The sequence below is a fragment of the Microtus oregoni genome, unplaced genomic scaffold (genome assembly GCF_018167655.1).
Source record: "Microtus oregoni isolate MIOR12 unplaced genomic scaffold, Mior012 000009F_ref0000495, whole genome shotgun sequence".
NCBI classification, from domain to species: domain Eukaryota; kingdom Metazoa; phylum Chordata; class Mammalia; order Rodentia; family Cricetidae; genus Microtus; species Microtus oregoni.
This window is the reverse complement of record NW_024543068.1, coordinates 52,766,238-52,782,250: the sequence shown is the minus strand read 5'-3', so window position 1 is coordinate 52,782,250 and position 16,013 is coordinate 52,766,238. Positions and strand designations below refer to the sequence as shown.

The 16,013-nt window shown below is 39.9% G+C and overlaps 1 protein-coding gene across 5 annotated transcripts in view; it reads left to right on the top strand.

Moving 5' to 3' along the window:
- Crppa (CDP-L-ribitol pyrophosphorylase A) overlaps positions 1-16,013 on the top strand; it is a 260,261-nt gene that overhangs the window by 144,973 nt on the left and 99,275 nt on the right. For 4 of the 5 annotated variants that reach the window (XM_041658392.1, XM_041658390.1, XM_041658389.1 and 1 more), the window contains one exon: positions 723-854. The exons of the other annotated variant lie outside the window; for it this stretch is intronic. In XM_041658392.1, coding sequence (XP_041514326.1) covers positions 723-854 — 132 coding nt within the window. The remainder of the gene's footprint in view (positions 1-722; positions 855-16,013) is intronic. 5 annotated transcript variants of the gene reach the window in all.

Genomic DNA, 16,013 nt, shown 5'->3' with positions numbered 1-16,013 from the left:
TCTCTGTGATCCTTTAAATTTCAATTAAAGTGTTTTTATTTTTCCAACATGTTCCTTTTTATTGATTATTTGAGAATTTCTCACAATGCACTCCAGTGACACTCATTTTCCATTCCTCCCAACTCCATCTTTCTACCATCGTGCTTCCTTCCTAAAGAAAAAATACAACAAATCCAATTTGTGTTGCCCAAATACTCATTGTTCATTGGAGCACGGTCAAACTCCCAGTGACAGGCACTTTAAAGAAAACTGAGTCCTCCCTTACCAATATTTCATATTTTTCAGAATACTGACATCGCATAAAGCAATGTTCCATAAAAAATTGCTTGGGCTTTATTATAGACATAGATAATTATTTATTAGAAATGTCAGATATTCTAAAATACTATACAAAGTTACTTCCATTAATTTTATTAGCTTTTTATAGGTTATGAAATAATGAACCTGTTAAGATCATTAGTTAAACAACTATTGGAATTGTGTTTTTATGAAACTGGTATGATTTGCCAATAATGGTAACGTTTTATATTTTTCAATGTATTCTCATCGAGCCTTTATTTCATATTCATAAAGGAGGAGTCATTCACTTATTAGGTGTTTATTGTCTAGAAGACATTGGACTTTATTCGCATGAATTAACAAAGCTAGCAGACTACAGCAGTTGGGTTTTAATTCTCTCCGAGGGAAGGCTAACGAGAGCCACGCTCTGCTTGTGTCCTCAGGTGCACTGCTGTGACCTCACCTTAGCTCCACTTGCTCCAAAGATGGAGAGCCTGATGTGGATTAGGAGTTTGGCGGAGGACATGAAGAAGAGGAACGTTTTATTAAGTGGACTTCTCCTAAACTACTCAAAGGTATGAAAGGCGTGATGTTTGCAGAATCGTGTCAGGACCCGGAGAGAGGGTTCACTAGGAAAAACTTGTGCACGTAAGATTGAGAAGCTGAGTTGCAATGCCAAGACTCTGTAAAAAGCTAGTGCTGCAGGGTGGGTCTGCAACCATGATGCTCTTAATGATAAATGGAGGTGAAGACAGGAGAGTCTCCAGAAATTTTTATGCCAGCTACCCTGGCACACACAGTGATAAACAAAAGACGATGTCTCTTGCAAGGTCAAAGGAAAGAACCGATACTTGAAATTGTCCTCTCTGTCCTCCACATGTGTGCTATACTCTGGAGAGCTTGCATACACTCCCGTAAATGCTCATACATATGCACACACGCACACACACACACACACACACACACACACACACACACACACCCCTAGACCTTCTCATCTCTCATGGGCTGTAATGGGTCTAACCTCTCAACTATAGGATGATAAAAAACCAAGTGTTTTAGAGAAAAGATGTAAGCTGTTGGGAGCAGTGAGCCCCCAGATCCTGAATTTCTTGTAATCCCCTGATCTGAGTGCCTACAGCTGCTCTGAGCACGAGATCTTCAGGAGTTCCTGATGGCAGGAGAGTGGTTTCTGGTGGGTTTGGCTGAGGCATGGCTATCTCTATATAATCTGCCCCTGAACACAATAAAGGGGGATTCTTGGGGAATTCAAGGATGACCCGTGTCGCTGTCTCTCTGTCTGTGTGTGTCTGTATTTTAACCTCCAGCCCCCTTGCCCGAAGCTCGCGAACTGGGTGCCAGTGCACAGAGCGCAGACACGGGGGTGGGGGTTGGGGGGTGGGGGGTTGGTGCAGTGTGCAGCAGTAAGCTCTGCGGTTTGACCAATTATGGATCTCTGTAATAATGTACATCAGTTACAAAAGCAAACTTCTTTAATGAGGGGTGAAGCTACATTTACCTGTGGGTAATTTACAGTTAGAGATTACATTTGTTTAGTAGAATGGCCACAGCAGATTGTCTGTAGGTCCATGATTACTCCACCCACAGATCGTTGGCTAGATTTATGAGAATGGCAATGGCAGGTTGCCTCTAGGGTCCATGACTGGTCCAGCCAAAGGTAACCGACTAGATTTACAGTGTCAGACATGAATGTCCTCATATTAATAAGGCCTTAAGTCCCAAAAGACAGTTGGCAAGTTTGGCCACAGTAGATATATCTGTAATGTAACCTCTGTACCTAAGGCTCAGGAAAATTGTGGAAGACAGGGAAGAAAGATTCTAAAAGCCAGAGGACCAGTGTACCTACTGCTAGATAGTGTCTTTTTGATATGGCAGGAAAGCTGTGCCTACAAAATTACAACAATATGGCTGCCTGAGTAATGCTACCAACAGTTGACATAGCAGTGGAGATGGGGGAATTTCACATGTTCCCACTTTTAGATAAAGAACAGCATTGGCTGCCGAGAGAGGGAAAGTCAATTTTTTTCAGGGAGGAGTTCCCTGATAGTTTATCCAACCATAAATAGTCAGCCCTAAACATATGTACATATGAGTGACACCGAATGGCCTCGGTAGGTTGTGTTCTCAGAAGACGTTGTATGTGTACATGTGTGTACATACATAGATGCATATGTAACAACGGTTAAGAAGAAGTCATGAATTTGAGAGGGAGTAGGAGGCATATGAGGAGCTGGAGAGGAGAAAGGGAGGGGTAAATGGTGTAAATACAGTGTTCATGTATGAAATTCTCAAAAAAAATTAATGAAATGAAACCAAAAAGGAAATGTATAAGCTGGCAAATACCAAGGTAAGGTAAGGTAGCCCACATAGGATTTCCAGATTTAGTAAGCAAAAATACTCCAGATAAGTTTGTAAGTATGTTCCGAATTGGAATTTAAACTTCAGATATAACTAAAGTCCTCGATTTTATGGCAAATCCTGTAGCATTTCGACCTATGCCTAACGGCAAATCTGAAATGTCTTGACATTGTGTCATTCTCATAAGACTGGTGATGAAGTGCTTTCTCCCTTCCGTGTTATTTATGCACTCGCAATGCATGCCGGGCATCTGTATTCTGACGGAGCACAGCACTCAACTAGAGAAAGGCATCTGTGATTATGCTGGTAGCAGCAACGTAATTAATGGGAGGCAAGATGGTTTGCCTCGACTATCTCTGTGTGAAGGAGTGGGATTTCCATCAGAACCTCAGAGAGAAGTTGGAATTACATTTTTGGCATACGTAGACTAATCTAGACATAGACAGGTCTAGATCATAGGTCATCAGACCTGTGACTATATTATTTTTGAGTTCTCATTTAGATGATTTAGTAAGTCTGACAGTTGATTTTGGACTGATCTGGAATAAATAGAATAAATTGCTGACTTTCCAGGTATTTACAGACATTTAAAGTTACACATGGGTAGAAGAGAGAGAGATGGCTCAGTGTTCCTCTTGCAATAGACCTGAATTTGGTTTCTAACATTCATGTTGGACAAGGGATAAACACCTCTAATGCCAACTCCAAGGGATCTGTACGCACACACAGACATGTTTGCACATGTGTGTAAAAATACAAATAAATATTTAAAATTTATATGTGGGCAAAGCAACAAAATAATGTATTTTTGTGTACACCTACAATTTGTGAAATTATCTTAGGTTTGTCATTAACCTGCAGGTATATTTTTAAATAGATAAACTTTATTTAAATGTAATGATCATCATCAATACAGGCATGGTGGGCATTTGCAGCACTTTGTGGAAGTCTGAGGAAGGAGGGTGACAAGGTAAGACTGACATTAGCTTGTCTCTGCAAGTGAGTCCTTAAAATGTCAAGAGCATCGTATAGGCAGTATAGGCTCCAGTGTTCTTCACCTTGACATAGCTAGAAGCGTTGTTTCTGAAATTTGTAACCACGACCTCAGTTACTTGTGGCACATTTTAGTCTGCATAGGATCCTGGAAATCTGAGATGTTGGACCTGTAAAGAGATACATGTTCTTGCTCAAAGACAGATAACTGGTAGAGAAAACTTGAGTCTCTGTTCCTGGTCAGGAATATTTCCTACTCAACGCACTACAATCTTTGGTGAGAGTATACAAATATGGTAGGGATTATAAGTAAATAATTTTTCCATGTTTGCAATGGAATCATGAATGAATACTGCTAACACCACATTATGCAGATGTAACGTAGAATTTATTTAAGCAAAGCTCAAAATGGAAGAGAGAAAGAGCATATCCAATCCCTGGAATCTTCTGGGCTCTGTGACTCACATCAGGAGAAAAGTCAAGAGTAGAGCTGTCGGGTAAAGCATCCCCTGCCTTGTTAGCTGTAATTCCAGAGCCATCAATAATCCTGGGGATTCGATGTGTTCCCAATATCATGTGGCTCACACGTGCATTATAAGTTTGAATTTAACTGGATATCTTGAGATTTTTATATCCTGAATTTAGCAGCCTTAATACACTATTGCAATACCCAGCATGCTCTGTGTGCTTTCAGGCTCAGGTGCAAGTAGGTTATCTACAAGTCTCTGTACCTGAGAGAATTCCCTGGTTGGAGAATGTTTTTGCTTGAAAACAGAATAATCATCTGGAATTCGCTGCTTGCTCTTAGACAGATCTGTGTGACTGAGATGAGACCCTCAAAACCAGGTTTCTATAAGCTACCCATGGTAGGGTGGAGAAACAGCATGTAAAGTCTTTCAGGTACTTTTCCAGGATGGTAGTGCAAACTGGTAAGCCCATCACATGGGAGTCTGGAGTAAGAGGATCAAGGGCGTGAGACACTGTCTTAAAAAACAAAATCTTACTCTTTATTATTTTTAAGCCAACTTTGCTATGGCAGTCACTAGGTTGTAAAATATAAAATTTTACTGGAGGAACGTGTTCTGATTATCTGAAAATCTGTGTCTGATATAATTAAGAATTTATTGAGATCTAATATCTAAGGCATGAATGTTTTAAGCCAAGAACAGCTATTTTATTGATGTTTAAAGTATTTTATAGTAATTCTTAATGTAAATATTTTTAAGTATACATTATCTATAATTTTATATGTGAACTATAATAAAGCTTTTAAGGTCTATAAACACAAGTCCTGTAGTTTTCTACTCTGTACGTCTATTTTGAAACCCCAGGTACTTGAGGTAGAAGCAAACATATGGTCTCCAGGTTAACGAGTTTAATGAAAATCTGACTGGTTTGATGAATCAATGTCTGTTTGCTTCTCTGCTAAAGAAACAGCCGTATAGTGTTTGACAACATATGTCAAGATTTTAAGTCCCATATGCTGTGTTTGTAAAATTTAGACCTCAGAAGCATTGTGTGAAGCTAGCCATGGTAGAACTTGCTCATAGTTCCAGCGCTTATGAGACAAGGCAGGAAGACTGAGTTGAGAGCAGCCTGATTTATACAGTGAGGTCCCATCTCAACCCAGGAAATAAACCACCAGACAGAGTCAAATGTGGGTGGAAGAGATGGAGAGCTGGCAGTGTGCCTGCTCTGCCAAGTGACATTCTGCAGGTGTCACTCTCATGCAGGTTAGATCTGAAACCTGAATCTAGTTGGGTTTTGCCCTTTTTGTTTTATGACCATGAGTTTCAGTGTACTAATTTTCTTTATTTCACTGATAAAAGTTGTCTTCGAGTTAGTATATGCTTTAGTATAGTTTAGAGAGGGAGTGCTTCTTTTCTCTTAGACATCACAATAAGGGATCGTCTCAACATAGCAGGGTGCTTGGAATTTAGTCTACAGATGTTTGAGATTTTTTTGCTTCCTGCTCAGCAGTCTTCTGTTGGTTTTGAGCAGAGGCAGTGAGAGTCTAGAGAGGAACACCTGAGCTTGTGAGTACTTTCATGGTTGGGAACACTGGAAAGCGCTGTGCCAGTTGGGAGAGCTGCAGAAAGGAACTGAAGGTTGGAGTTTGGGGTCCATCACCCTGGCTCTGCTTCTGAATTCCAACTTTTAAAGTTGCTACAGATAAGGAAGTCATGCACTAGAAACGAAGCTAATAAAGCAGATCTGGACATTTTTGTTTAGTGATTACTTGTGAGCGACATACGAAAGGCTTAAAAATTCCCCAAACAAAATATGAAACTAAAAATTGAAGCATTGTAACAGCCTTAAATTAAATGAAATTATGTAAATAAGTTTTGCATCGGAAATCTATCAGATCACTGTCTTTGGTGGGTTAAATGCCATCATCCTTTGTTGTCTGATTGGAAAGTCTTGTGTGCACCTGAAGGATACCTAGAAACATCCTGGGTTCTGAATCTTTGTGGTGACTGCAGGTGCCCTTGTTAGGAAATACAAAGCAACTCCAACATCTCTGAGATATCTCTTTGTCCAAAGACTGAATTTGTGTTCTCTCCTGAAGTGGCATTTGGTATCATCCTTCAAGGGGAAAGAATTATTCAGAGGGTAGATATATATATGTCTACATGCTGAAAGACATGAAACAGACAAACAAACCCAAACATAAAAGGAGATTGGAGGAGGTCAGCCTCTGTTGTCTTCAGTGAGCTGTTACTTGGAATTGAACTTGGTAATGGAGTGAACAGATGGCTGTTTCCACTGTACACAACCAAACCACGCACCCCGCAAACATGCAACCCCAAATCTGTTTACAGGAACCCATAAGCCCTGTTCAGAGGAATTAGATTCCTTCCCCCATTTTTTTTTCTGGATGTGGGATGCTTTTTAGATGAAATATTTTTCACTTATTAGTATTACTTGGGCTTTTTTTAATTTACAGTTAGTCATTTGGGAAAACATGAAGGACATAAAAATAATGTCTTCAAGTTTGTCTTTTCTAGGAGTTTGCTTGGCTCACTTGATAAACTCGAAAAACAGCAATAAGATCAGCTTCTTGGGCCACATCCAAATGAAATTCAGTATTGGACGCATTGGTTGGTTACCTTCATTTTTTTTTTTTTTTTTTTTTTTGGTTTTTCAAGATAGGGTTTCTCTGTGGCTTTGGAGCCTGTCCTGGAACTAGCTCTTGTAGACCAGGCTGGTCTCGAACTCACAGAGATCCGCCTGCCTCTGCCTCCCGAGTGCTGGGACTAAAGGCGTGCGCCACCATCGCCCGGCTGGTTACCTTCATTTTTTATGAAAAGGAATAGGTTATGTATGAAAATGAAAAGATGTATTCTCTCAGGAAGTGCAATGTGGAAGATTCTTAAACGCATTCCTCTGGGAATGTATTTCTTCGTCATTTACTGTATAACCAGTGTGGTAAGCCTGAGAGCAGTTTCACCTCAGCTGCTGGTGACCGTCAGTGTCTGGGTCAAACTGTCAGTTTGCAGCTACCCTAGGTCCTCTTAGAAATGATCCGTCAGTGTTCCCTGCATCCGCTGTGGTCTGTGTGTTCCCTGCATCTGCTGTGGTCTGTGTGTTCCCTGCATCTGCTGTGGTCTGTGTGTTCCCTGCATCCGCTGTGGTCTGTGTTCCCTGCATCTGCTGTGGTCTGCTGCACTGGGAATTCAGTCCTTCCTTCTATCAGGACCATTTCACAGAGGGTCTTACAACAGCAGAGCAAGGGAAGGAGACTCCCAACAAGAGAAAACTCCCACTCTTCCTAACCTTCATAACTGAGCAACAACCTATTGTAGATAGGAGGCAAGTTCCCAGACCCCGCCCTCACTCAGGCAGGGTGTAACACACAGGCATAGACACTGGGTGTTGGCAACTGTTGGAGGCCACATCAGATTCTGCTAACCATAATACCAGTAAAGTTTAATATAATGGACTGTGTGTTGATTTATTGGTGTCTCCATGTAAATTCAGGTATTCACAAATGAAATAAGTCTATAAATATGTAAATATGAAAAACATTAATATACCTATGAATGCATTTAAAAATTTAAGTATTCTTAAGTGCATATGTGTGTTTTCTCACTAGCCATGTGAGTATACTGGTAACAGCTTGGTAGGTACAGTGGAGTGTAGAAAACCAAAAGATAGAAACTGAATTTTACATTTTGTTTGCGATTACTTTCAGTAAGTAAAGCCATGTTTGACACAGTGTAGTGGTAGCACTACTTTTTAATTTTATACTTTACTGAGGAGACAGGTAAGTTGCATATGAGTTTTAAAAAAATAGAGAATAGCAAAATGAGCATATTCATCCAAAATTTTATGCTTTTGATTTTCAACCCTGTGATGATTTTTAAGTCACTTAAATTTTTGTCTCAATTATAAATACCTATGTCCTCTTAGATAACAAGTTTAAATTAAACATACTAATAAAAATAAGTGTTTTGAATGTAAGTCATGCATTCCAAACAACCCTCAAAGGCATTCTACATCATTGAAGCTTCATGTGGTTCAACTCAAACTTTGGATTTTCAATTTTCCTTTGACTCTTTTTCTTCATCCCGATTCCAGTTACCCAGCTTGCTAACTGAATTACTACTACCTACTGCAGACCCCCACCACACTGAGCGCAAGGTAGAGTTTCAGAGTGGCCTTCAATCCTTGTGGGGTTCACAGCTTGGGAGATGAATAAAATTTGCAATTACAATGGTATATATTTTAACATAATATGCAGGTTTGTGCTAATAAACACACTCTCCCCTTCTCTCCCTTAGTTCCTCCCTTCCTCCTATCAAATTTATAGAGAAGGCTTAGCTATAGACTATTTGATGTGATTGATAGACAGAATACGTTAGAAGAGTTGACAAGAAGGTCATGGTAGTGTTTACTTGACTGCCAAGCCAAATCACGTGATGCAGGATGGCTTCTCTGTAGGAAGTGAGTAAGTCCTACAGGGGCCTGCTGTACATATGGTTATACTAGGTTTAGAGGCCTTAGAAGTTGGGAGAAAAATCACAGGAACTTGCCGGTAGTATTAGTAAAGGACTATTGTCCCACATGCTTAGGGGACTGATAGGGAGAATAACTTGAGATCTCGTTGAAAAGCTTGGAGATTGTTATTAACAAAAACTTAAGTATATTATCTCAAATTTGTGGATTATAGATAATCTGCTTTGTTCAACTCAACAAGTTAAAAACATGTTTCAATATTGAAGTACAAATACCACAAAAATCATAAAAATAATGTTAAATATGTGTTCTTTGAATAGACTGAGAATTAAATACCAATGTTTCAAAATATAAAAATTGTAGTTACTCAATAACTACACAAAATATTCCTGTCATATGCCTTTATGAAACTTCATTATTTTCTCATACCATGCCACAATTTAAGAATTGATTTTAGAACATTTTATCAATGCAGAATGCATATATTTATAGGCAACTATAATCTTTCGGCCATATTCATGAGGTCTGAATTATTGCAAACTAATTCCTGTAATATAATGATGTCTCCTTTGAGAAAGTTGGGATCTATTGCTTTAAAGCATATAACCCAGTAGCATTGAGTCCCAGAGGCTGGGAAAGCATTTTCTAAAAGTAGTTGTAAGTCAGAAGTAGGCATACAAGGAAGCCATGACTGATGTCTGGTGATCTTCCGAAAGGAATCTCTGAAGCATTTATTGAGGTTGGAAATATCATTCAGAGTGATCTGATTTCCTAGAAACTTCCCAACACATACATACCTATATATTATTGGCTAGGTTCCACATAGGAGGGAATACATGAAGGTTTTTTTTTTCTCTCTGCACTCATTGGGACATTGCTTACATACATTCTTTGTCTATCCATTTTCCAGCAAATTTTGTAGGTACACAAATGGCCAGTAACTGTTTTGATGTGGGATTCCCCTCTGTATGCTATGAATATGTTTTGTTACCATTGGTTATTAAAGAAGTTGTTTTGGCCAATAGCTTAGTAAAGTAAAGCCAAGTAGAAAATCTGAACAGAGATATAGAGAGAAGTAGGTGGAGTAAGGGAGATGCCATGTAGCTGCCAAAGGAGAAAGACGTCAGCCACCAGCCAGAATCTTACCTATAGTTCTCAGCCTTGTGGTGATCCACAGATTAAAATAATGGGTTAATTTAAGATCTAGGAGTTAGCTAGAAATATGCACAAGTTATTGGACAAACAATGTTGTGATTAATATAGTTTCTTTGAGAATATTCGTGTCCAGGCGGGTGAGAAACGAACGAGCTGTCCCTGTCTACACTATTTCAAAAAATGTTCAATATCCTTAAACATGTGGGAAAATAAAATGAAAACAGCTCTGGAGTACCACCTGTCTTGGTCAGGGTTACTATTGCTGTGATAAAACACCATGACCAAAACAATTTGGGGAGGAAAGTGTTTATTTGGTTTGTTCTTCCACATCCCTGTTCATCACCAGAGAAAATCAGAAAGGAGCTCTACAGGGCAGCAAGCTGGAGGCACACAACAACCCTACTTAGCTGTGATCCTTTCAAATAAATTCTACATTCTCGTCAGATTGGACTCAGGCTGACTCTAATCACCAATTGAACGAGAGGACTAGAGAGTGCCACATAGACAGGGTGAGTGTATATTTTAATACGCCATATATTGTCCCCCTTCAGCTTTTAAACTATACACAATTATGTTTTTCTTTTGAGCCGAAAAGTAATATTTATATATACATATATATGTATATTTCACATTTTAATTATCCTTTCATTTATGGACAGCCACCAACAACAGATAACTCTATGATAGTGTGTAGAGTTCTCTAGATATATGCCCAGGAGTAAAATAGCTGGCTTATATGGTAGTTCTATTTTTAACTTGTTTTTTTTCTGAGACAGGATTTCTCTGTGTAACAGCTCTAGCTGTCCTGGAACACACTTGGTACACCAGGTTGGCCCATTTTTAACTTTGAAGGAATCTTCCAATTTATTTCCATAAGTGCTGCATTAATTTTCACTAATCAGTTGTGAAAAAGTGTTCCTCTTTCTGCACATCCTTCCCACCAGGTGTTATCAGATTTCAGGATAGCCATTCTGACTCAGGTGAAGTAGTATATCTGTCAATCTTATGTCAGTTTAACAGGCACTAAAGTCATTTGAGGGAGAAAACTTCAATGAAGAAAATCCCTCCACAGGACAAGGCTGTAGGCAAGTGTGTAGGGCATTTTCTTAATTAGTGTTCAATGGGGGGAAAGCACAGATCAATGGGGGTGGGGCCCCTTCTGGGGTGGTGGTCCTGGGTTCTACACAAAACAGGCTGAGAAATCTCTGAGAAGCATTTGGAGCCCAGAAATTTGGCTCATTGGGTAAAGCACTTTCTGCCAAGCCACCCACCTTCATTTAATCCCTGGATTCCACACAGTAGAAGGAGAGAACTAACTCCTAAAGGTTCTCCCCTTTTTCACAGCAAATAAATAAGTGTAATAAAACTTACGTTTTGATGCTATGGCAGGGAATACACTGTTGTGGGAAGAGTAGAATCACTAAGTGTAAAGCTACGAGCTAGTATTCGGGTGAACACACACAGAGAAAGGGTTTTAAAGCGCCTCATTATGCATTGTGTGTTCAGTTTCTTTTCAGTGAGAGGGTATTTCTGGCTTGCTTATCAGTGAATTGTCTTAGACTCTGATTAGAATTGTTCACGCTTGGATTTTAAGTAGGACTAAGTTTTGCCAACTAAACGTGGGCTTCCATTTAATTGTGCTGTATTCTCCACTTTAATCCTCTGATCCCTTTATTACATTTATGACTCCATATTTAAGATAGATATTTTGATGCAATTAAAGGATTTTGTCTCTCCAGGGAGGGTGGTCTACATTTTGTTTTTAATTTAAGAAAATCCTGTGTTAGCCCAGACTTAATTGTATTTTCTCACCCTGTGAGTAGATACAGACAAAAGCCCTTGAGAAGTTGCCTCAAGTTCAGTTGATGAGTTCAATCCTGAACCATAGAAGAATGATTAGGCATGATGTCTAAATCTACCATTTTACATGAGAATGGCATGATTATATTGTTTTCTCCAAAAGCATGCTAATATCCTGGGGTGAAGCAGGCAGCTACACATCGTGATTTTTTGACAGTGCTTTCAACAGTGAGAAGCATTTCATCTGGAAACAACTGTAACACAACACAGTGGGCGGGGTCTCTGCAACACAACAGTGTGAGGGGTCTCTGCAACACAACACAGTGGGCGGGGTCTCTGCAGCACAACACAGTGGGTGGGGTCTCTGCAGCACAACACAGTGTGAGGGGTCTCAGCAACACAACACAGTGTGAGGGGTCTCTGCAACACAACACAGTGTGAGGGGTCTCTGCAATACAACACAGTGGGCGGGGTCTCTGCAATACAACACAGTGGGCGGGGTCTCTGCAGCACAACACAGTGTGAGGGGTCTCTGCAACACAACACAGTGGGCGGGGTCTCTGCAGCACAACACAGTGTGAGGGGTCTCTGCAGCACAACACAGTGTGAGGGGTCTCTGCAGCACAACACAGTGGGCGGGGTCTCTGCAGCACAACACAGTGTGAGGGGTCTCTGCAACACAACACAGTGTGAGGGGTCTCTGCAATACAACACAGTGGGCGGGGTCTCTGCAATACAACACAGTGGGCGGGGTCTCTGCAGCACAACACAGTGTGAGGGGTCTCTGCAACACAACACAGTGGGTGGGGTCTCTGCAGCACAACACAGTGTGAGGGGTCTCTGCAACACAACACAGTGTGAGGGGTCTCTGCAACTGCCCACAGCTTTCTCAGCTAGTTGGTCAGTTTGAATTTCTTCATGGTTTATCTGTGGAGAAGTTGATCTTTGGGGTAACAGTGCTGAGCAGGGAAACATTGTATGCATGAGTGGGTTAATGCTGTTGGTCAACAGCTATCAAGAACAAGCATGGTTTCCTTTGCTGTTCCCTTACCCATGATGCCTCTGCAGATGAAACACAACAACCCTACTTAGCTGTGATCCTTTTATCTCATTAAAAAAATACCAGTTCAATGACAAGATTTTAGATGATGTTGTTTTAATAAACTAAGAACACTAGGTTTTAACAATATTATCCTTGGGCTTTTCTTAGCCAATAGTATTTTAAGTTTAGCATCTCACCCTGCATGTTTTTTTTGCTTCTTTTAAGCTATTTGCATTCTCTCTCTGTCTCTGTCTCTGTCTCTGTCTCTGTCTCTCTCTCTCTCTCTCTCTCTCTCTCTCTCTCTCTCTGTCTCTCTCTCTCCTCTCCCCCCACCCCATGCATTGGGGAAAAAGAAAAAAAAATAAAAAATGTTAAGCTTGTCCAAGCACTTTGCAAACATCTTGAAGAAGTCATAGGATGGCACTAAAAGTAGCTATTGGTCCTTCTGAGATATGACTGAGTGCATAGAGCCTGTTGGGTCTAGCCCAACTTGTCTGTACATTCCTGAGAAGGGGAGTGTTGATCAAGGAAAGAAATAGACAAGAGACAGAAGGTAGAGTCAGGAAGTCTTCCATTGACCACTGTAGCAAAAAACCTGAGTTCATTTCTCACAGCCTTTATATACCCTAACCAAAAGGGGAGGGCACAAGACTTCCATGATACAAAGAACAAGCAAGCCTAATTACCTACTTATATCTCAAAACACCTGGTAATCACACCCTGTCAAACATCGTGCTGTCTGGCCTTTGAGGAGCAAAGCATCCAGTAACCACATCTTTGGTCAAATGTTCTGTTGTTTGTCCTTCAGGAGTAAGAATAGGTCTAAACTCTCTGACTTTCAGTCAAGATGGAACGGATCCAAAACTGTGGGCCCTCACAAGCACTAAGCTTCTGAAACATCATTGAGGTTGCTGGTTTCAGCCACAATATGTATTGGATAAAGATAGAAAGAAAGAAAGAAAGAAAGAAAGAAAGAGGGAGGGAGGGAGGAAGGAACACAAAGCAAAATAGACATGTATCCTAAGACAAGAGAGAAGGGAACAGTCTCATTTTGTTATTTGTGAACTGTGGCAATTCCTGGCTGAAATGAGTAGGCAATAAAGACCAGTAGATGGGTTAGGAGGTTGTTCAGCAGTTGGAGGTGCTGGATGCTCTTCCAGGGCCCAGGGCTTGATTCTACAACTGTGTGTAACTTCAGCTGCAGGAGATCTGCCTCCTTCTCTTGGCCTCTGAGAGCAACATGAATATGTGGTACACATATAACACATATATACATGCAGGTAAAACACCCTACACTTAAAATAATAGTAATTTTTTAAAACACAAAATACCAAAAGCTGGCTGTGATTTCTTTCATCGAATTCACCAAATTTAATTTCACTGCTATAGACTCTCTGACATCAACAAGCAGAAAAAGAGAAACTATAATTTTTAAATTTTATTTCAGATACAAAATTGGAACAGGCTTTGTGAAATTCTGTCTCCTCGACAATCCTGATTTGGATTTAATGACATTATGAAAACTTGAAGACTTTAGTTTTGGGTTTGGTTCCAACAAATGGAAGATGCAATCCTATACTATCACCTCTGAGTCCTGTTCTGTTTGAATTTTAGTTGGCTTGCACAGCCTTTTGCAGTCTGATGTCAGTGTGACTGAGGTCCATCTTACTCGAGTCATAGACAGAATACTTCTGACGGTTATGGTGTTTCAGAGGAGAAACACATACAGAGATTTAGACAGAGTACTAAATTCACTCTAAAGGTCATGTTTCATGTAGACTAATAATGGCTTCCAGTTGAAATTTTTGATTTTTTCCAACTTCATTGAAAAGAACCTTGGAACTAAGTAAAAACATCACTCTAAACCAAAAGTCTCACAGATGATATTTTGTTGAATTAGAAAATAGATATTTGCCATAATTTCTGAAATAATTGGATTTTATTCCATTCTTAGCATTTATGGTTTAATGTTTTTCAATAACAAACTTACAGAACAGCATTGAAAACACACGCTCGGGTGCATGGCGGACATGCTGCCAACACCACAAGTTGCTGTCAGTAAGCAAGTTGCTTGTTTTAAAAACTTAAATCCTGACATTGTCCAGAGAGTTTTAAGAGATTTATGTAAAACTGTCATAAAGCCGAACTGTTGAAACTTGTTCACAGAAACGTTTTGACTTGTGTTAATGCTTTACATCCTGGGTTTATATTAAAAACTCACACACAATAAAAAAGGAAAAATGCCCAAACCTGACTCCTCGCCCACTTGCCTTCCTACTAGCAATCATGTATTTGGGAACCTTTTGATTCATGGGAAAAACACCTAACTTCCAGAACTCTGGTAACAGAAAGAATGAGCAATCATGTTTATTTATTTAATTTCGACATTAAGACATTTCTTCTCAGTGACTTTTTAACCACCTTTCCCTTGTATGCGGAGTGCACGCTGGATCTCTACTGGTGCCATTGTTAAACATTTGACGTTAAACATTAGCGTCTTCACAAAAGCCAATCAGAACTTCTGATGGGATCTCCTTTAATGGTGTCCCAGTACCAGGCTGGTAGATGCACTTCCTTCACCCTTCCAGAAGAGGGCACATTCCTCTCATGAGCAGCTTCTTAGCCAGCCCTTTCCAGGGGGTTTACTACAGGGGTATGTGCAGCTGTCTGCTTTGTATGACCCATCATTCCGACTCTTCCTTCTATACCTACCTGCTCCTTTGGCTGATGTCAGAGGAAGTGCTAGTGTTAGCAGCTACAGCAATCTGAGGCCACTAACACAACTCCATCCTTGACTCTTTACCTTATCAGTTATCTTAGAAATTCCAATATAGTATGCTTGTTTTGCTTCTGAAATATAACCATAAATTTGTAAAAATCTTCAGCTATGCAACATGCAGATTTCCTGAACAAAATTATAATAATTCAAATTATTTTTAAGATTTTATATTTATGTCAAACTTTGCTCTATTTGCTGGAGAGAGATCAAGGTAGCATGACTTTTAAACCTAACTTACGTGATTGATGAGTTAATTGGTTTGTCACTTGGAGCCTTGTTAGTGTAAATTGGAAATAGGTAATTTATGCTGATTTAGATAGCATAAGGGAAACCTGATGATTTAGGCATTTGGTTTTGGATCCAAATGCTAAAGTGCAGTTGGCCTTTCTTCTGCTCTCATCTACTCTTCCCGCTGCCTGTGCTAAGTCTCTTAACGGTTCATCCTCAGGCATTTCAAAAATAGTACCCAAAGTAACCACTCTTTCCAGTGTACAGTCCTTTGCTGGTGCCTCCTCAATATGCCCCTCCAGTCCTGAGTCTAACTGTTCTTAAACATATTCATAAAAATATAACATACTTTCTGATTCAGTGGTGATGGCTCAAGAGGTATTCTTTCTACTAAATAAT